At 30.2% G+C, this 18,398-nt stretch overlaps 1 protein-coding gene across 1 annotated transcript; it reads right to left on the bottom strand.

The window, feature by feature from the left end:
- Positions 1 to 17,175: 17,175 nt before the first annotated feature.
- LOC136089708 (TNF receptor-associated factor 5-like) lies at positions 17,176 to 18,003 on the bottom strand. Its single transcript, XM_065815769.1, has one exon. It carries the CDS (start codon positions 18,001 to 18,003, stop codon positions 17,176 to 17,178), a length of 828 nt encoding a protein of 275 aa, XP_065671841.1.
- Between the last annotated feature and the right edge of the window lie 395 nt (positions 18,004 to 18,398).

The raw sequence follows: 18,398 nt of genomic DNA, 5'->3' as shown, positions 1-18,398 counted from the left end.
AGACTTCAAACATTTGAACCTATTGTGCAGTTAAAACCATTAATCCAGATTCCTGAAAAAACTTTAGGTTCTGTGTTAACAGATTAATCTCTCTGCTATAAACTGATTACGTGTTTGACTACAGGTAAGATGGACCTATATCTTAAAAAGGCTAATTATGGCAATCTGTCCCATAGCAGATGGCTAACAACTGGAAAAGCCATTACTCTTTGTATCACCTTTAATGAAGAATCAGTGTTAAATGACGTTTTTCAAATACAGAGACGTAAAGCTATACTTTGATTGAACATACCTGTTTTTAATATAGTGCTTTGATTTGAATTTGAGTATATTATCTGTGAATTTTGCACTGTAGTGAAAACATTTTCCGATACATATATTAAATATTTTCCGATATACATTACAACTCTATGATATAAAAAGAAAAAAAGAGAGCAAATAATTTGAAAGACTAATTATTTGAACGACAACTATTTTCTGCTTTTGAGGTACCAAATTTAATAAGTTATTGTTTCACTTATCAACCTTAATTGGTTGCAAAATTTGAAACAGTTCTTTTAATGCACATAACACCATCTGCTGTTAGTTCAAATAATCTTGAGCAAAATTGTATTTCGGAACCTTAAGCAAAGCTTTGCGAATTTTAATGCGTAATTGTTTTACAAATCATTAACTGAGAACCAAGAGTTTACATGTTCACATTTTATGTTTTTTTTTGTTTATTATTAATAAATATTTGTCTACCAGTGGAGTTTGTGTCCGTAAAAATTGATTTCAAAAATGAAAAAACCTAAGGAAATATCGTAAACTTTTGAAGTTTTGCATGTTTTAAACCATTTCACACAAGGAATTGTTTAATTACTTTTTTAAGATTTAAGTGTTACGATAAAAGTTACACGAGGTTTCAGAATTTTTTGAGTAAAAAATAAAACTAAGAGCAAGTTTACAGAGAATTACTGACGTTGAGAAAGTGATGCTAAAAAAAAATGTTGTTAAAACACACAGTCTTCTCAGATTAGCTAATCAGGAACAATGAAAATCCCGTGCTACATTGGTTAGAGTGTTGACCTTAAATAAAAGTTTTATTACCTACTCTTCTATTAAATGGTTTGTTATTAAAGAAGGTGGCGGGTAGCTTATTTATTGAGCCATAAAAGTCCGCAAATTACAGTTTGGTTCTGTTAATTTTTTTTTTAATTATTGATTAATATTAATGTAAGCATTGGGAGCTTGTTAGGAAATGATCTGGTGCAACAACCACTGTACCCTCTAAAAATGATCCTGAGTTAGACACTCTGGGTAGGTAAAATCTGATAAACTATTATTTAAAAAAATACTTTATGTTTCATTTTACATAAAATCTAACCATACCAGTATAAAAGCGTGAGCTTCCAAGTTAAACACTCGTCCGCAGTGATCTGTAACACGACCGATAGATTTTCTTGGAGCACCTAAACTATATATATATATATATATATATATATATATATATATATATATATATATATATATATATATATATATATATATATATATATATATATATATATATATATATTTATATATATATATATATATATATATATATATATATATATACATATATATATATATATATATATATATATATATATATATATATATATATATATATATATATATATATATATATATATAGTTTTGGGCCATTATCTATAGAAGCGGACATATATTTTCTAAATTTATAATCAGATCTTATAAATTTTATTTTATTTGCTGATAATTCTAATCTTTTTTATTCACACAAAGATATTAAAATATTTTTTAAACACGTTAATGAACAATTCAGAAAAAGTTAATGTGTGGTTTTTAAGTAACAAACTTTCTTTTATGACAAAACTAAATTTATACTATTCCATAAATCAAATCAAATTGAATCGGTGAATGCAAAAAGGGCAGATGTCCAATAATGTAAAATTTCAGGGAACTAAACAAAACTGCATTTTCCCGCGTAGTAAATTTTTGTTAATGGGTCAATAATTTTTTTTTGAAGGTATAAAACATTATTCTCTTCAAAAAAAAACTATTAAACCATTAACAAAAATTTACTTTGGGGTAAAATGCATTTTATTTTTTATTTTCCCGAAAGTATTCATAGTTTGACTTCTACCCTTTTAACATTCACCGATTCAATTGATAAAATCCCAATCAAATTACGAAATGTAATATTATACACAAAACTATTATTATAAAGAAGTTTTCAGTAAACTTTTTAGGCGTGGAATTTACGATGAAATTTTCATATAAACAGACTGGAAAAAAAATTTCAAAGCTATTGGAATGTTATATAGACCTAAACCATTTTTTAGTTTTAAATCACTAAAAGGTTTATACTTTGCTTTTATTCATAATTACTTAACATAATGTAACATCGCTTGGACAGGTACTAATCATACAAAACTAAAAATGCTTTACAGTAAACAAAAACATTCACGTCGAATTGTATTTGGTGCTAAGAAAGCAGAACCTTCCAAACCTCTCCCGTGTTTGCTTGGAGCATTAAATATGTATAAAATCAATTTACATCAAAATTTAGTCTTTATGTGTAAAACTAAGTTGGGATTGTCTCCAAAATATTTAAATCCTGTTTTAGTGAAATCTGTCATAAATACACAACAAGATTTTCGTATAGTCTGAAATTGAGCTCATACTCAATTAAGTATCGTCGATCATATGGAAAACATTCTCAGACATAGCTAATAAAAAGATAACCTCTCTAGATCTATTTAAAAAAGAATCAAAACACTACTTCTTATTTATTGATTACACTATGCTTAATTTTAAATGTTTCTTTTAAATAAAGTTAAACTCAAATACAAAATTAAGATGAAGTAAAAAAAAAGTTATTATCAAATCCATAGTATTATTATAATCCATAACAAAGTTTATAAATAATATTAATAGTAAATTACAATTTTTATAAAAAAATGGTACTCGGTAATAAGACAATATGTCTTCTTCTTGCTCCAGCTATTTGTTTTATTGTATATGTATGTATATGAAAACTGTATTTATAGTCAAAGACGAAATAAACTAAAAAAAAAAGTAGCAACTGAGCGTGTAACGTTCTTGATTTTTAGCACCTATACCTTCAAAATTTTTGCCAATGTTCAAGATATTTAGTTCGCTGATTAATAAGTAACAGTTTGCTCAACCCTTGGTTTGCTTCTACAATTTTGTTTATAAATCCTAAGTTTTATATTTTTGCATATTTATGGGTTCTTTCTTGCAGTTTTTATAACATCATTGCAAAGATTCACACAATGCTTCCTTGAAATTTCCTTAGGCTTTAATCCAATCCAATAATAATTTAACTGCATTTGATATTACGATAACTATATGTTGTCACTTTTGATGCACTTACAGTAAACGAGACGTTTTCAAAAACTTTTAGTGCAGGAACATTAGTAACAGGACTGTTCCAATCTTTCATTCACAACTCCTTGTTTTTTTGGGCAGTTGTTGGGAACTGTGGCCTTATGGGCAAATGATATTTGAAAACTTTTTACTGCTATAGCAGAAACAATATTTCTGGCATTATATTACTTCTACATTCAGCTTCTCAGGTAATTCTAAACGCTCAAGAAATTTATTTATAAATTTAGCAAAATGACGTATGGAAAAGATACCGAGACGAGACAAATGTGAATTTGTTTCATCGTGACATCATTTGTTCCGTATCTTCTTGAGGAAGTGTGTTATTAGGCTTGTGCAATCAACATCAGAGAGCTTACAATATGAAAACTGCAACGGTAACGGAGATGACAAAGGTCTGGATCGAGCGCTTGCGACTTGCAGTTGCGGTATGCAGATAAAATTAGTAACGAGTTTCCGCATCAAAAAAAGAAAACATCTTGAAATAAACAAAAAAAATTTAAAAATGGCTCCTTTAAGAAATGTTAGAAATAGTTCATTACTTGCATTAGAATCAAATATCATGGACGACGTGGAAGTTTTACTACTGTACAAATTAAATTTGTCTAAGAATCCAGATTTACCGTTTTGGAGTTATAAGCAATTTTGTTTAGAAATCATGTCTGATGATGAATGCAAAAGTGAATTTAGATTTCTACGTGGTGATATATATCGCTTAGTCAATGTACTTCAACTACCTCAAGAGTTTGTATGTTATAATGGGTTAAAAGTTACTCCGGCAGAAGCACTATGTATTTTTTTAAAAAGGTTTTCCTACCCATGTAGACTACTCGATATGATACCTCGTTTTGGACGACCTGTTTCGCAATTAAGCATGATTTCAAATCAAGTTATGAACTTTCTCTATGAAAGTTAGATTCATTTATTTACAACACTTAATCAAAACTGGCTTTCTCCAAATAATCTAGAAATATTTACCGATATTGTGCATCACAAAGGAGCTCCACTTGCAAAATGCTGGGGATTCATAGATGGGACTAATAGACCAATAACTAGACCAGGAAAAAACCAAAGAGTACTCTACAATGGACATAAAAAAATACACAGTCTAAAATTTCAATCTGTAGTTGCTCCAAATGGCCATATAGCTAACTTATTTGGACCAGTTGAGGGAAAGAAACACGATAGTGGAATATTAGCTGACTCTAATTTATTAAGTTTATTAGGACAGCATTCGTTTGATACTGCAGGTAATCCCTTATGTATTTATGGTGATCCCGCATATCCTCTTAGAGTGCATTTACAAACAGGCTTTAAAGGTGCAATATTATCTCCACAACAGAAAATTTGGTACAAAAGAATATGAGTGAAGTCAGAGTGTCAGTTGAATGGTTATTTGGAGATATTTTGAACTACTTTAAATTTTTAGACTTAAAAAAAAACTTAAAAATCGGCCTAAATGCTGTGGGAAAAATGTATATAGTTTGTGCCTTACTGAATAATGCTCGAAGTTGTTTTTATGGTTCACAGACATCTAATTGTTTTGGTATTAATCCACCTACGCTTGAGGAATATTTTGTATAAAAATAAAAGACAATAATAAAAAACTAAATCACTTAATGTTTGAACTTAAAAATCATTTTTTTATAAGTTTTTTTTTAAAGAAAATGTTAGTCACTTTCAAGTGAATTTCATTTATTTTTTGGAAAGTTGTTTTATTAATTCTAACATTGTTGCTTGCTGCTGCGGTTGTTGTTGAACTATTTCCTGCATAATTGTTTGTTGTTGTTGAAAGAGTTTCAACATTTCTGATTGATTCTGCAGACTTTGTTTTTTTAATTCTAGCTCTTCTTTTTTTATAGCTCCATCTCTTTCTCCTTTCTCTCGTAGATATACCATAGTTTCAGAACCAGTATTTTTTTTAACGTTTGCACTTTTTTTGCCCATTTCTTTCAGTTGTTTCTGATAAAGTTTCCATACTACGCTTTCGCATTTCAGTAGCTTTACTTTGATTGTTAACTTCGAGTAATTTTGCATCACTTTGTGATGAATGTGTTTTGTCAGCCTCTTTGTATCTTTTCATTGAATCAGCAACAGATATATCCAGCTCTAATTCTAATGGGTCAATACCAGTTGCTTTTTCTTCATCTCTTGTTTTCTTTTTATGGTTTTCAATTAAAACATTTAAGTGGTCTCGCACAGCTCTTGACTTAACTTTAAAAATTGGTTGACTCGCGGAATTAAGTGCATTTACAATCTTTTCCCAATTTTTTCCTCTTTCCATGGACCCTTTCTTGAATTGGTATGGCTCATGGACTAATATTTCACGAAGAAAAAAAATGTCAAGCTCTTATGTCCATCTCATTAAACTAAGAAATAAAAAATTATGAACCTGAATAAATTAATAAACTTAAAGTTCATTATTATATATATATATATATATATATATATATATATATATATATATATATATATATATATATATATATATATATATATAAATATATATATATATATATAAAGAGTCAGAGAGCTATTGTTACTATTTTTATTATTGTATTTGTTATTGTATTATTCAATAATAACTATTGTGTGTATGTGCGTGTATATATATATATATATATATATATATATATATATATATATATATATATATAAATATATATTTATGTATTTATACTTATGTAGATATCCTAAATTTGTATCAGAAATTAAATAATTACTTTGTTACACTTTTGGAGCAACAACTACTTTGATCCATTTATAAGCCGTTTCCAGAAAACACGAATTTCAACGTTTTGACGTTGCGTAAAAAGTTTTAAAACGGCATTTCAGGGAATCCCATCCATTGCGCATGCCTAGTGTCGAATATATGTCATAAATTGTAGAAGTTGCGGCTGCAGTTTTCATATCGTAAGCTCATTATTAGCTGTGTAGCCACACTAACATGATTAGCTTACTTCGCCATGAAACGAATTTTATAAGTTACTTTCTATTAAATATGTGGAATTTCTCCAATTTTATCTGTTACTTTTTGATAAAATATACATTTTTAATACTTTTTTATTATTTTTTAATACTTATTTAATATTTTTAAACATTTTATATTTTTAGTACCTTCTGTCTGTTAATGTATACCTTGGTTCCAAAAACCGAATTAATTTATTGGAACCTAGTTTCTCTACCATACTAACAGGCCGGTTATCAGTGCTTGTCATTTCAGCAATAAAGTTTGTAATTTTCATTGCCTTCAAATCTTTGTTATTGCAAACAATTAGTGTATTGTCAGGAGATAAAAACTAGTTCTAATCTTACCAAAACTGAGTGCCTTCTTGAGTTGATTTCCGCATCCTCAGACCTAGCCATTGTAATTGTGAATAAAATACTTCTACATAGAACTTGGGGTCAGGAATGGACATGAGTGGTGAGTCTGCAGTCTTAAAATAAAAATACAATTTATAACAATAACAAACTGTTATAACAATAATAATTAAAAATAATAATAATCATTATTATAATAACAAAATTAGTAATAGAGACAAAAATTAAAAATATTTCGGTTGTTTCAGCACTATGTGTTGATTCAAATAACAATGCAATTCGCGACGGGTTTTTTTTCTCATAATAATTGTATTTTGTTACTAGTGTTAAGGTTTTTCTTAACTGTTATTTAACTTTAACAATAATGGTTATGAACGTTAAAATTAAAATACTATATTTTTTGATAGATATCTTTATCGTATATCTTTAAAGTATATCTTTACAGTATATCTTTACAGTATATCTCTACAGTATATCTTTATAGTATATGCTCAAAGTAGTTTTTTCTCGTAATCAACAAATTAATAAACAGCAATAATCTTTTCTCTTAACTAAAACTCTGTTTTTACAAATTTTTTCCTCAATATATATACCCTATGCTTTTCCGAAAATATCCTTCCAAACACCGTCATAAATCACTGCAAACACATATTTACAATTATTATTAGTTAAAACTATTAAAGCTATTAAATGCCTAATGTCATTAAATATTCTAGAACTTTCCGGAATTACACTCCTCCTTGATCCTTACGGATCATCCAAATAGCAATCAAAGTATTTTGAAGGCATGCGCCGTTCCTGACCATTCAGTCGCAAAAGCATGTTGATTTCTTGGGGTCTATCTTCAGCTTAGACATTCTCCTCGTTCGTCTCTAATAAATCTTTAACTTGCTCTCCTTGACTTTTAGCGTTCTCTTGACCAGTTTCAGTATTCATCTCTATTTCCTCATCAGGGATAATGCAGGACTGAGTATCATTTCAAGGTCTAACGCGTTTCACATGACGTGGAATGCCGTTCACTTCTACGATTTGTTTCAACGCATTCCGAGTTATCGTAGCTGGTTGCCACTTTGTATAGCACCTCGCATTTGGTGGTTTCAGCCAGACTTTATCGCCAATTCGAAATCTCTCGTTCGTGACATTTTGCGCAGGAAGATTCTCTTTTCCCAATCCTTTCACACCAATGGTATAACTGTATATTTTGTCGATCGGACTTGCACCATTTTTGTCGGCTGAGACATTTTACCAATATAGTGCTTCCGGTATCGACATTTTTGATCTTTCTGCTATTCTTTTGATCGTACGGTGGTTTTTTTCCACAATATCATTTCCTTCAGGATAATAAGCGGCTCTAAATCTAATTTGTACTCCCCAACTATCAAGGAAACTCCTTATCTCTTTAGTTTTAACTGTCGGCTCATTGTCAGTCAATATTTCAGACGGAGCTCCACGTTCACAAAAAATAAGATGGAGTATTCGGACTATGGCAAGACTTCCGTATGAGCTTGATAATTGTCGCCACAACGCGTATTTTGAAGGTCCGCAATCAATTAGACTAAAAAACTTGTCAGTGCCATAATGCATGATGTTCATGGCCAATCTCTCCCAGTTTCCTTCAACATTCAATTTCCCTTTTTCCCACCGAATTGGCGCTGGATCTATTGACTGACATGGTTCGAAACTTTTTATCACATTTCGAACATCGTTTTCAGTAGCAGTCAGAATTGTTTTACGAACAAAGTTTAACGTTCGATTCACTCCAAAATGTCCAGTTCTTTGTTGTATATCGGAAATAGATTCAGCCTTCGTAGCTGCGATTCCCATACAACTATTTTGACACTCTGGCACAGTCAGTTTGTTGAGCCATCTGCTGCGAACTCTTGTTAATGCGTCAGCCAAATTATCTTTAGAAGGAATGAGTTTCACCTCAACGCTAATATTGTATTCTTCAATTAGCTGTTGCAACACGCTCAGTCTTCTTCGAATCAGCATTTCACCCGTCGCTTTTAATCTCAACCTTGATTTTCCTGTAAGGGCGTCAGAAACCCAGTGGAATACTGTCACGGAATCGGTTTCACTTTCTTCAGCTTCCACATCAGAGCCATATTCATTCCACGAATCACAGCGTCTAATTCTGCCATGTTTATATAAATATCAGACGTTTCTTTTCGCAGGCATGTTGCATCCTTCACAGTAGTTTCCCCAAATTGAATAAGAGCACCAATCGCTAAAGAACTGGCATCAACCCACACTTTTCCATCATCACCACACACAGCCCAATCACCACAAACAGGGTCGCAACGTTCCACCTCAGCAAACACTTCTTTAAGCACCCACTTAACGTTCTCATCACAAATTTCATTGTCCCAACCCTTCGTCAGACTGACAGCTTTCCTCTTCAAGAAACTACAAATTACTCGCAGCCAACCACACACGGGTTAATGTCCTACCAACTGTCCACAGATTGAAAACACAACTCTCTTGGTTAACTTTTGCGAGAAACCATCAACTCGATTCCCTCTGGACCACATCAGTTTGTTACCAACCTTGCGCACACACAATCCTAACACACGAACTCCATTATCACCAATCTGCTCACCTTCTTTACTTTCTAAACCACATTTTAAAAAGTGCCTCTTGACATAATCAAGACTCACCACACTTTTGTCTACGAAAATGTCGTCTACATAAGCACGGCACTCTCAACGGATTTCATGATCATTGGCGCAACATTCAATCCGAAACCAAGTTGTGTCAAACAACACCTTTCATCTCGAAACACCACGGTTTAGAAGGACCAAAGAAATTTATCAGTTTTTAGTTGAAGATAAGCCTTGCGTAAATCAATAATTGCTGGTTTGTTACCCATTCTTCTCCATTCTCTAAGCTTTTTGACACACACATCTGCACCTCTCGTGTATGCCTCAATGAAATCGTTAGCTTCTCTCCAGTCCAGAACAGGTCGGATTTTGTTGTGTTTGTTTCTCTGAATGAAAGCCATTAAAGGAATCTACCCTTTGGGCGGCCCCAATTCATTTTCCAAATCCAATCTTGTAGTTCGTTTTCATAATCTGCTCCAGCGTATTGTGGAATTCCGTACTGTGCCACTTTATTATGCAATCGGTTGGGGCTTTCTCCATCTCTCTATTTCCATTTGACTCTCTATTCAATACCATTAAAAACTGCTTCATGATCTTTCTTTTTTATTTCGATTTTCTTGACTTTGTCCTTGTTCAAAGCCGATGCTACACAGTAACTTAATCCGATCTTCGCTTTTCCCAAAGGAGGAATGGATACTCCTCCTAGTAATTTAATGGAATTCATTCCGAGCATCATATCAACTCCAAACGGTTGGAAGTCCACTAAAATAACTTGCTTTAATCACGTGCTTTAATGCCATCAACCTCAAGAATCACGACCGCCGACCCAGTGCACTGACGAACCTTTCCTTCAAACGTTACTACCTTTGAGAGTTTGAGTACCTACATTGACTTTTGGGCAGGAATTTTTTATTAAAAATTGTCTTCGAACACCCTGTGTCTACTAAGCTGTCGCAATCATACCGTTAACTTTCAAACGAATAACATATAATGCGCTCATTCCACCGTTGTTCAGGAGCAAGGTAGCGCAGATTCCTCGCTTCTGCAATCGTTTCCCTGCAGCTTCCAGCATTTCGATGCAATATGTCCTTCCTCACTACATTTAAAACATCTAACAGTCTTTGGTGACAATTTCTTCGCAAGCAAACAATTCTTTGCAATGTGATTCAAACCTTTGCAGTTGTAATACACCAACGCGGTTTTTGTCGCATGGCGTCTAGATACAGTGCCAACAGCATCACTGTCAATCACATTTGCACTGTTCAAAGCAGCTCTCACTCTGGGTAACATTATATCAATCGGGTCCATTACGGCTCGAAATCTTGATGATAAGACTTCTGGCAAACCCACAACAAACGCCAAACGCACAGACTCCTCTGCTAATTTAGCAAGATAGGCTAATCGTCTTAAATCAGCCAAAAACACGTCGGGTTTTTCTCCGACACATAATTTTCGTTTTGTAAACAGTTCATATGCAGTATAGGCATCTACAGAAAATGCCGCTAATAACACACGCTCGACTTCTACTACATCTTTTTTATCTTCCACGGATAAAGCATCGTACACTGCATAAGCAGCTTCTCTGAGAAGAATCGGAAAAAGTAATTCAAGCTTTAAGTTCTGAATTTCAGCAATCACTTTCGTTCGTTGAATCCAAACAGCAGCATCCAATGTGCCATCATACGTTTCAAACATATCAAATAATCTAATACTTGGTTCTATGTACGGTTATCTTGTAGTTTTTTCTCGTAATCAACAAATTAATAAACAGCAATAATCTTTTCTCTTAACTAAAACTCTGTTTTTACAAATTTTTTCCTCAATATATATACCCTATGCTTTTCCTAAAAAATCCTTCCAAACACCGTCATAAATCACCGCAAACACATATTCACAATTATTATTGGTAAAAACTATTTAAGCTATTAAATCCCTAACGTCATTAAATGTTCTAGAACTTTCCAGAATTACACTCAATGATGCTCAATAGAGGCTGTATTAAAAAAGTAAAGTCATTGAAGCGCAAAAATAACCAAAAAATTTATTTTAACATTAAAAACGATCACAATGTTGAAATACAAAAAAAAAAAAAAAAAAACGTGATTCTTGCGATCCCTTGAGAATCGGTGGAGTTGTAATCAATCCCATCTCTAAATAAAATCTAATTACAATTAATTCCCGGTTAGTCGAACACTGATTAACTCGAATTTTAATTTTTTTGAACTGTTTCATTTGGTCCCTTGAAATATAGTATAACCGATTACTATTAACATTATCCGGTTAAGTTGAACCTCGGATAACTCGAACTTCGTTAAGTCAGACCATTTTTTCGTCTCCTATCAGCAAATTTTTTCGGATAGTTCGAAATTTTTGTATGGGAATTAAAGATAATGATATAATTAATTTTTTTTTTAAAAAGAAGTCATTCCATATAAAACATAACTAACAGTAGTCTAACACTTTATTTATTTTTTGTTGTATTTCGATCTGAATAGAATAGACCGTTATCAGACGTAAAAAAAAAGAAAAAAAAAAAAAAATGCTATAACAAAACTGCCTAAAGGTATATAAAAAAACAGTTTTTTTTATAGTTCAATGAGTTTCTTAATAAAGTCTACCTTTAAGACACAATTCTATTACCAAGTAATAAGGTCGCTGTACCGCTCAACTTTTACAAACGTTATCTTTTGATTAAACTGCGCAAATATAATCTGTTCTTTATTTGAAACATTAGTATAATCTTGTAAATATAATGTTTATACTTCAGCAATAAATAAAAAAAATCGCCTAAATTCGAACTTATTTCTCATATCAGCCGAAGCTCGACGTAACGGGAATTTACTTTAGTCGAACATTCGTTATCGAACCATATTCCTTTGTCCTTTTATAGTTCGAGTTATGGGGAATTAACTACATTAATTAAATCTTTTTTATTATGATAATATATTTCTAAAGATAATAGTTTAAAAACACACCTTTACGCAAGAGGTAATTACCGCAACAATTATAGTTCTGATTTGTAATAACCTGCATTTTATTTAATTGAACTTTGAACTAATTCAAAGTGTATGTAGGTGAAATATAATTACATATCATAATTGAAAATCATCTACTTATAAAACCAAGTTAAAAAAGAAATTAACTGAAAATAAATGAGTTAATAAAAATACATCAAAACAAAATACTTTTTAGCATTCTTACCTAAAAAAAGGTTATTTTAACACTAATATCAAGCCTAGTTTTTAGAGTTTAATTTGATGGTCATGGTTTTTACTGATGTTATTTGGAAATTATGTTAACTAATGGTTTTTTTAAATATATTCTCCCTTTTTTATTTTTGATTGATGCATGTAATTCAATTGTTTAATACATGCTGTATTATTATATATACTAGTATAAAACATCTAGTATAGCATATTACATACATTGTATGATGTTCAATGAAACAAAGTGATATATGGTACAACATTCTCGACCATTTGACTCAAAAGTACAACCCTTCTCAAACAAAGCTGGTGTTCTGCATTAATAAAAATTTACACCATGGCTGCATTAGGAGATTATAAAAACTAAAAAATTAAATTTATGAATTTTAATTGAAAATGTTATGAACTTTTTAATTTTAGATTTCTTCTTGGTGTATCTGAAAAGTTTTTGTGATTGTCAAATCGTTTCTTTCTAACTGATTTAATAAAGTCATCCTCGAAGACCAGCACTCTTCTCTATTTCAAGTAACTTCTGGGGTACCTCAAGGTTCTATCCTTGGTCCTGTTTCGTTTCTTATCTACATTAACAATCTTCCCAACAACCTTTCATCTAAAGTAGCTTTTTTAGCTGATGACTTTAACTTTATACTCCTGTCTTGATAAAAAATATTCAATTTTTGATCACTTTAAACAGGCAGTCGATCTTAAATCTGATCTCACTTCTGTAACAGATTTGGGCTCACAGTGGCTTGTAAATTTGAACTTCAACAAAACTCAATTATTTACTGTAAACAACTATTGCAGTACTATTGACATTCCTATATTAATGAATGGCAACCCTCTCACTGAGTCCTCTTCTTTATGTCTTCTTGGATTATCGTTACTGATCCTTACTGATCTACTGATCTTTCATGGAAACCATATATTCAATTGATTGCTAAATTAGCATCTGCTAAAATTGCTTCTCTTTATCGCTTGCCATTTTCTCTCTACTGATTCCATTCTCTACCTCTACAAATCTCATACTTTTTGCTGATGGAATACTGTTCTCATATGTGGGCTGGTTCTTCTAATGATGCTTTTTCACTTCTAGACAAGATCCAAAAACGCATTGCAAACGTAGTTGGACCTGCTATCTGATAAGCTTGAGCCCCATTCCTATCGTTGTAAAGTTGCAGCTCTTTCTCTTTACTACAAATACTATTATGGTTGCTGTTCAAAGGAGCAATTATCTCTAGCTCCATAAATAAACCTCATTCTCGCTTGACTCGTTATTCAGCAAAGTCTCATTCTTTTACTGAATCTATTCCTGCAAGCTCTAAAAACTTTTATTTATCAAGTTTTTTTCTCCACACCTCAACCCTTGGAACTCTCTCCCATCTTCATGTTTATTAAAATCATCATTGTCATCATCATCATCATCATCATCATCATCATCATCATCATCATCATCATCATCATCATCATCATCATCATCATCATCATCATCATCATCATCATCATCATCATCATCATCATCATCATCATCATCATAAACTTTTGATCTAAAACTAAACTAGCCTTAAAAGAAATTCCATTCAATGTTGCAGATTCAGTGATGCAAAATAATATCTTAAAATTTTTATTAAATAGTTTGTTTCAGCATTGAAGACACACTTATATTAATCAATTTTCAACAATATAATATCTATATTATTGAAACTTTTTATAATTATATTTTTTACAAATGATATTTTTATTTAGTTATGTTTTTATACAAATGTTTGATGATATATTATGGTGAAAAAGTGTGTGAAGAGACCTTTGATTGACAGGTCGTGAAAAAGCGCGTCAAGTGACGGGAATAAAGCGAATAAATTTAACACGTGATTTGACACGTCAAATTTGTTTAATAAAGTGTGACGAGATAAAAAAATAGAGAGCGATATGATGCGCAGATATAATATAAGTTCAGGTGTAAAAAATTTATTCATATAAAATATACAAAAAATATTATAATTTATTTACAGAAAATATACAAAAAATGAAAAAAATATTATAATTTATTTATAGAAAACTCCATTTTTATAAATTGGTTTATGGACATGTTTGGTGGAAGTTTTTTGATACTTGTGATTTTATTGTTTATATTTCTTGTTTCAAGTTTTAGACATTTTTCATAGTCTATTCCTTTCAGCGGTCTTTTTAGTTTTGCGTTCTTCATTTTGTTTTCAAAAGGTGGAGCGTCGAGTGTCCAATCATCATTATTTATATTATTCATTTTTTTATCTAAAAAAGATGAAAAAAAATGTTAGTAAAAAGTTATTTAAAATAGGAATAAAAAAGCAATAAAAAATAAGGAATAAAAAAAGACAATATGTAATAAAAATTATATATTCTGAAAAAGAAAATACAAAAAAAGTTATTTCTGTAATTCGCAACTTCGGCAAACGCCACATTTTTTTTTCACAAAAATAACGTCGGTTAATCATTTGTGAGTGCTGCAAACTCACTTTATTTAAAGTGAAAAAGTAGGGATACATTGCTGTAAAAAAAAAAGAAAAAAAAAAATTAAATAGAAAAAATTTTTGTTTAAAAAAAAAAAAATAAAATGAATGTACCTTTCATTTGGTTACGAACTTTTTTTATCGTTTTTCTTTTGCTATAACCACTTGTTTTGTTCATTTTTATTTATTTTCTAGCTATAAATATAAAATAATATCATTCCTATGTACAAAATTTTGAGATGTGATAAAATGATATTGTTCTGTAGCCCAATTTAAATAGTTTTTTAAGAAAATATAAAAATGATCATATTGAGTATCAGTTAAAAAATTGTGGAAATAATGAGAATAAATATTTCTAGTGTTACAAATAAAAAATAAACATGTTCGTAAAAAAAATCTAAATGATCTCGAAATAAAAAGCGAGGTCCATAATCTGTTGGTAGATAAAACGAAGGAGTATACATAATAGATTTTGTAATGTAATATTCGAAAGGTATAGCCTTTGCTAGTTTTTTTAAAAATGTTTGAATTTCGAATCGCGTTCTTTGGATCCCATTTGTCTTTTACATAAAACTTTTAAGGTTGGGATTTTTTCATGTTTTAACGATAATCTTGTATGAGGACAAAACCATACCAAATTATATCGAAGAGTGTATTATTCAAAACTTTTTATTTGAACATTTTTTTTTGTTTTCATTATTAGTTATCTAAAAAAAAGATATTAAAAAAATTGATTTACAATATTAACATGAATAAAACAAGGTTCTGTAATATAAAAATATTGTTGTTTTGCCCAGTATATATAAGACATTATTAAATGATATAGTTTTTTCATTAAATTTGTTTCTAGTTGTTTACGTGGATCAGCAAAACATGATATTTCTGTAAAAAGTAAATGAAATAAACTGTAAAGGTAGCGTCTTTGAAGATGAAAAAATAATAAATGTTTCTTTTTTTCGTAAAAGATGTTTTTTCGGTAGCAATAAAATAATAATCTTATTTCATCTTTATTTTTCCATTTTGAGGGTAGTTTGGTTCTATCAAATAAAGAAATGATTTTATTTTGTAATTGTTCAAACTCGATAAAGATTCGTTGAAGTGCCAAGGTTCTTTTGCATAAGTCTTTCAAGGTTAATTGTAATTGATTTTCAAGGGTAAATTTGTTCGAGTTATCTAATTTATAATCGTCATAACGAAAATGATAATAAGAAAAATATCGTTCGCGTGGATCAAACCAAAGTAGTGTTTCGTCTACAAAGTTTTTAATGCGAGAATGAATGTTTTCCAAATAAGTGCAACGTTCTTTAGATTTTTTGTTCAATTTTTTGACTCTTTTTTCTCGTTCCATTTGTTTTCTACGTTTATGCAGAAAGTAGTGAAATGAACTAAATTCTTTTTTAAATATGTCTCCAATATTGCCCCAGTTGCTGCCCATGATCAATTTTTTTTAATTAGTAATCTAAAAAAAATTTTTACAAATATATAAAAAAATACAAAAAAATCAGGTATATTAAGTTTGGGAAACAAGGCATAGTTTTACTATACAAGTAAAAACTATGATTTGTTTCCCAAAGTTCAAGTTTTTAGTAGAAATCAGATTCTTGAGCGCATTCAGAAGCTTCAGCTGGTTCAGGTAAAGGGTTACAAAAATTTAAAAGTTCTTGTTGCTTGGCTTCAATGACAGCACTTGGATAAAATGTGTTTGGTGTTGAATAAACAGGTGGTAGATTTTTAACCATGCTTTCTTCGTATGTTGGTAATCGTGGTATTTGATTTTTATATTTATTCGCAATGTCTACGCGATGAATGGCTTTAAACATTACTAGTAAAAATTCCGATTTGCTTTCCATAGTTTCATAAATATGTCCTTGCTCATCTTCTATAACGTTATCTTTGATGTGCTCTATTATATCCATTGCAGTTTTCAAATTTTCTTTGATTCCAAATGGTAATTTTAAAATAAATTTGATACTTTTCGCGTTGGCAGTAGTCAGTTCAAGACTGATTTTTCTGAATATCTCTACTGAATTCATTTTTTTTTATTAGTTAATCTAAAAAAATAATGCATAAAAAATTAGGAAAAAATAGGATTACATAGTGTCATAAAAAAATTAGAAATAAAAAAAACCATTTCTTACATAATATATATTATTGAATCGCGATCACGATAATAAATAAATTATTGTTAATAATAAATTGTTTTAGTTCTTCGTGAGGAATGAAATTAGGTAATCCAACAGCAATATTATATTCTTCTGTAGGTTTATTAAAAGAGTTTTCGTTTGAACTTTGGATATATCTTTCACTAGCGATAGTGAGAGCAAAAAATTTATCTTTATTTCTCAAGGTGCAAATGACTTTTTTGGTAAAAGGCCATTTTAAAGCATCATCTAGGTCTCCTCGTAATAATTGAAAGTAAATGGCTACATTGTTTACGATGATACTTCGAATATATATTTTCATACGATAATAATAACCTTCTGATGTGTAAACTGGTTGTGAATAAAATGCTCCATCTGACAATAGACTGAGATTCATTTGATCGAGTTTGATGATTTGCGTGTCTTTAAAGATGTGTTGTATTACTTTTACTTCTTTGGCTTGTTGAATTGATTTTTTTAATACTAAGAATTCTGTGCTGTTTTCTTCTACGATTTGATTGAGTTTTATTATTTCTTGATTGAGATTTTGTATATCTTCTTGATTTGTTAACACGGTCATGTTGTCATATACAAGATTTTTTAATTCTAGCTTTTCTTTGTTGGTTTCTTCCAAGGTTTGTTGTAATTTAGCATTCTTTTCTTTTAGATTTTTAATTTCTTGATCGTCTTCTCTTTGCTTGTGTAAAATATTTTTATAATCAGCAATTTGTCTGGCAATAATTTCTTGAAGATTTTTAACACTATTCATGTTGTAGTTGAATGCAAGATTTAAATAGTTTAAGTTTGTTTTTCCATCTTGAACAATCTGTTCCATATGCTGATTTTGTTAATCTTTATAATGATGAAAATAGATAACAGAATATTCATAGTAGTTGTCATCTACAACAGTATTACAAAAAAAAACATATTTTTGGTTAATTTTTGAGAACTTAGTAATCACACTCATGATTTAATAAATCATCTACTTTTTTTTTGCATGTAAAACAGTCATGAAAGTTTACTTTCATGACTGTTTTACATGTCATTAAATGTGATATTTTCTACTTCATTTTTTAACTCTTCTTTAAAAACATCGCCAAAACCAGGAAACATATAAACCAGGAAACATATAAACATCGCTAAAACCAGGAAACATATAAACCAGGAAACATATCGCCAAAACCAGGAAACATATCATCATTATTATTCATTATTTTATTAGTTGTCTTA

The sequence above is a fragment of the Hydra vulgaris genome, chromosome 13 (assembly GCF_038396675.1).
Source record: "Hydra vulgaris chromosome 13, alternate assembly HydraT2T_AEP".
NCBI lineage: Eukaryota > Metazoa > Cnidaria > Hydrozoa > Anthoathecata > Hydridae > Hydra > Hydra vulgaris.
Note: the sequence above shows the minus strand (reverse complement) of the source record. Positions and strands in the feature narration are given on the sequence as shown.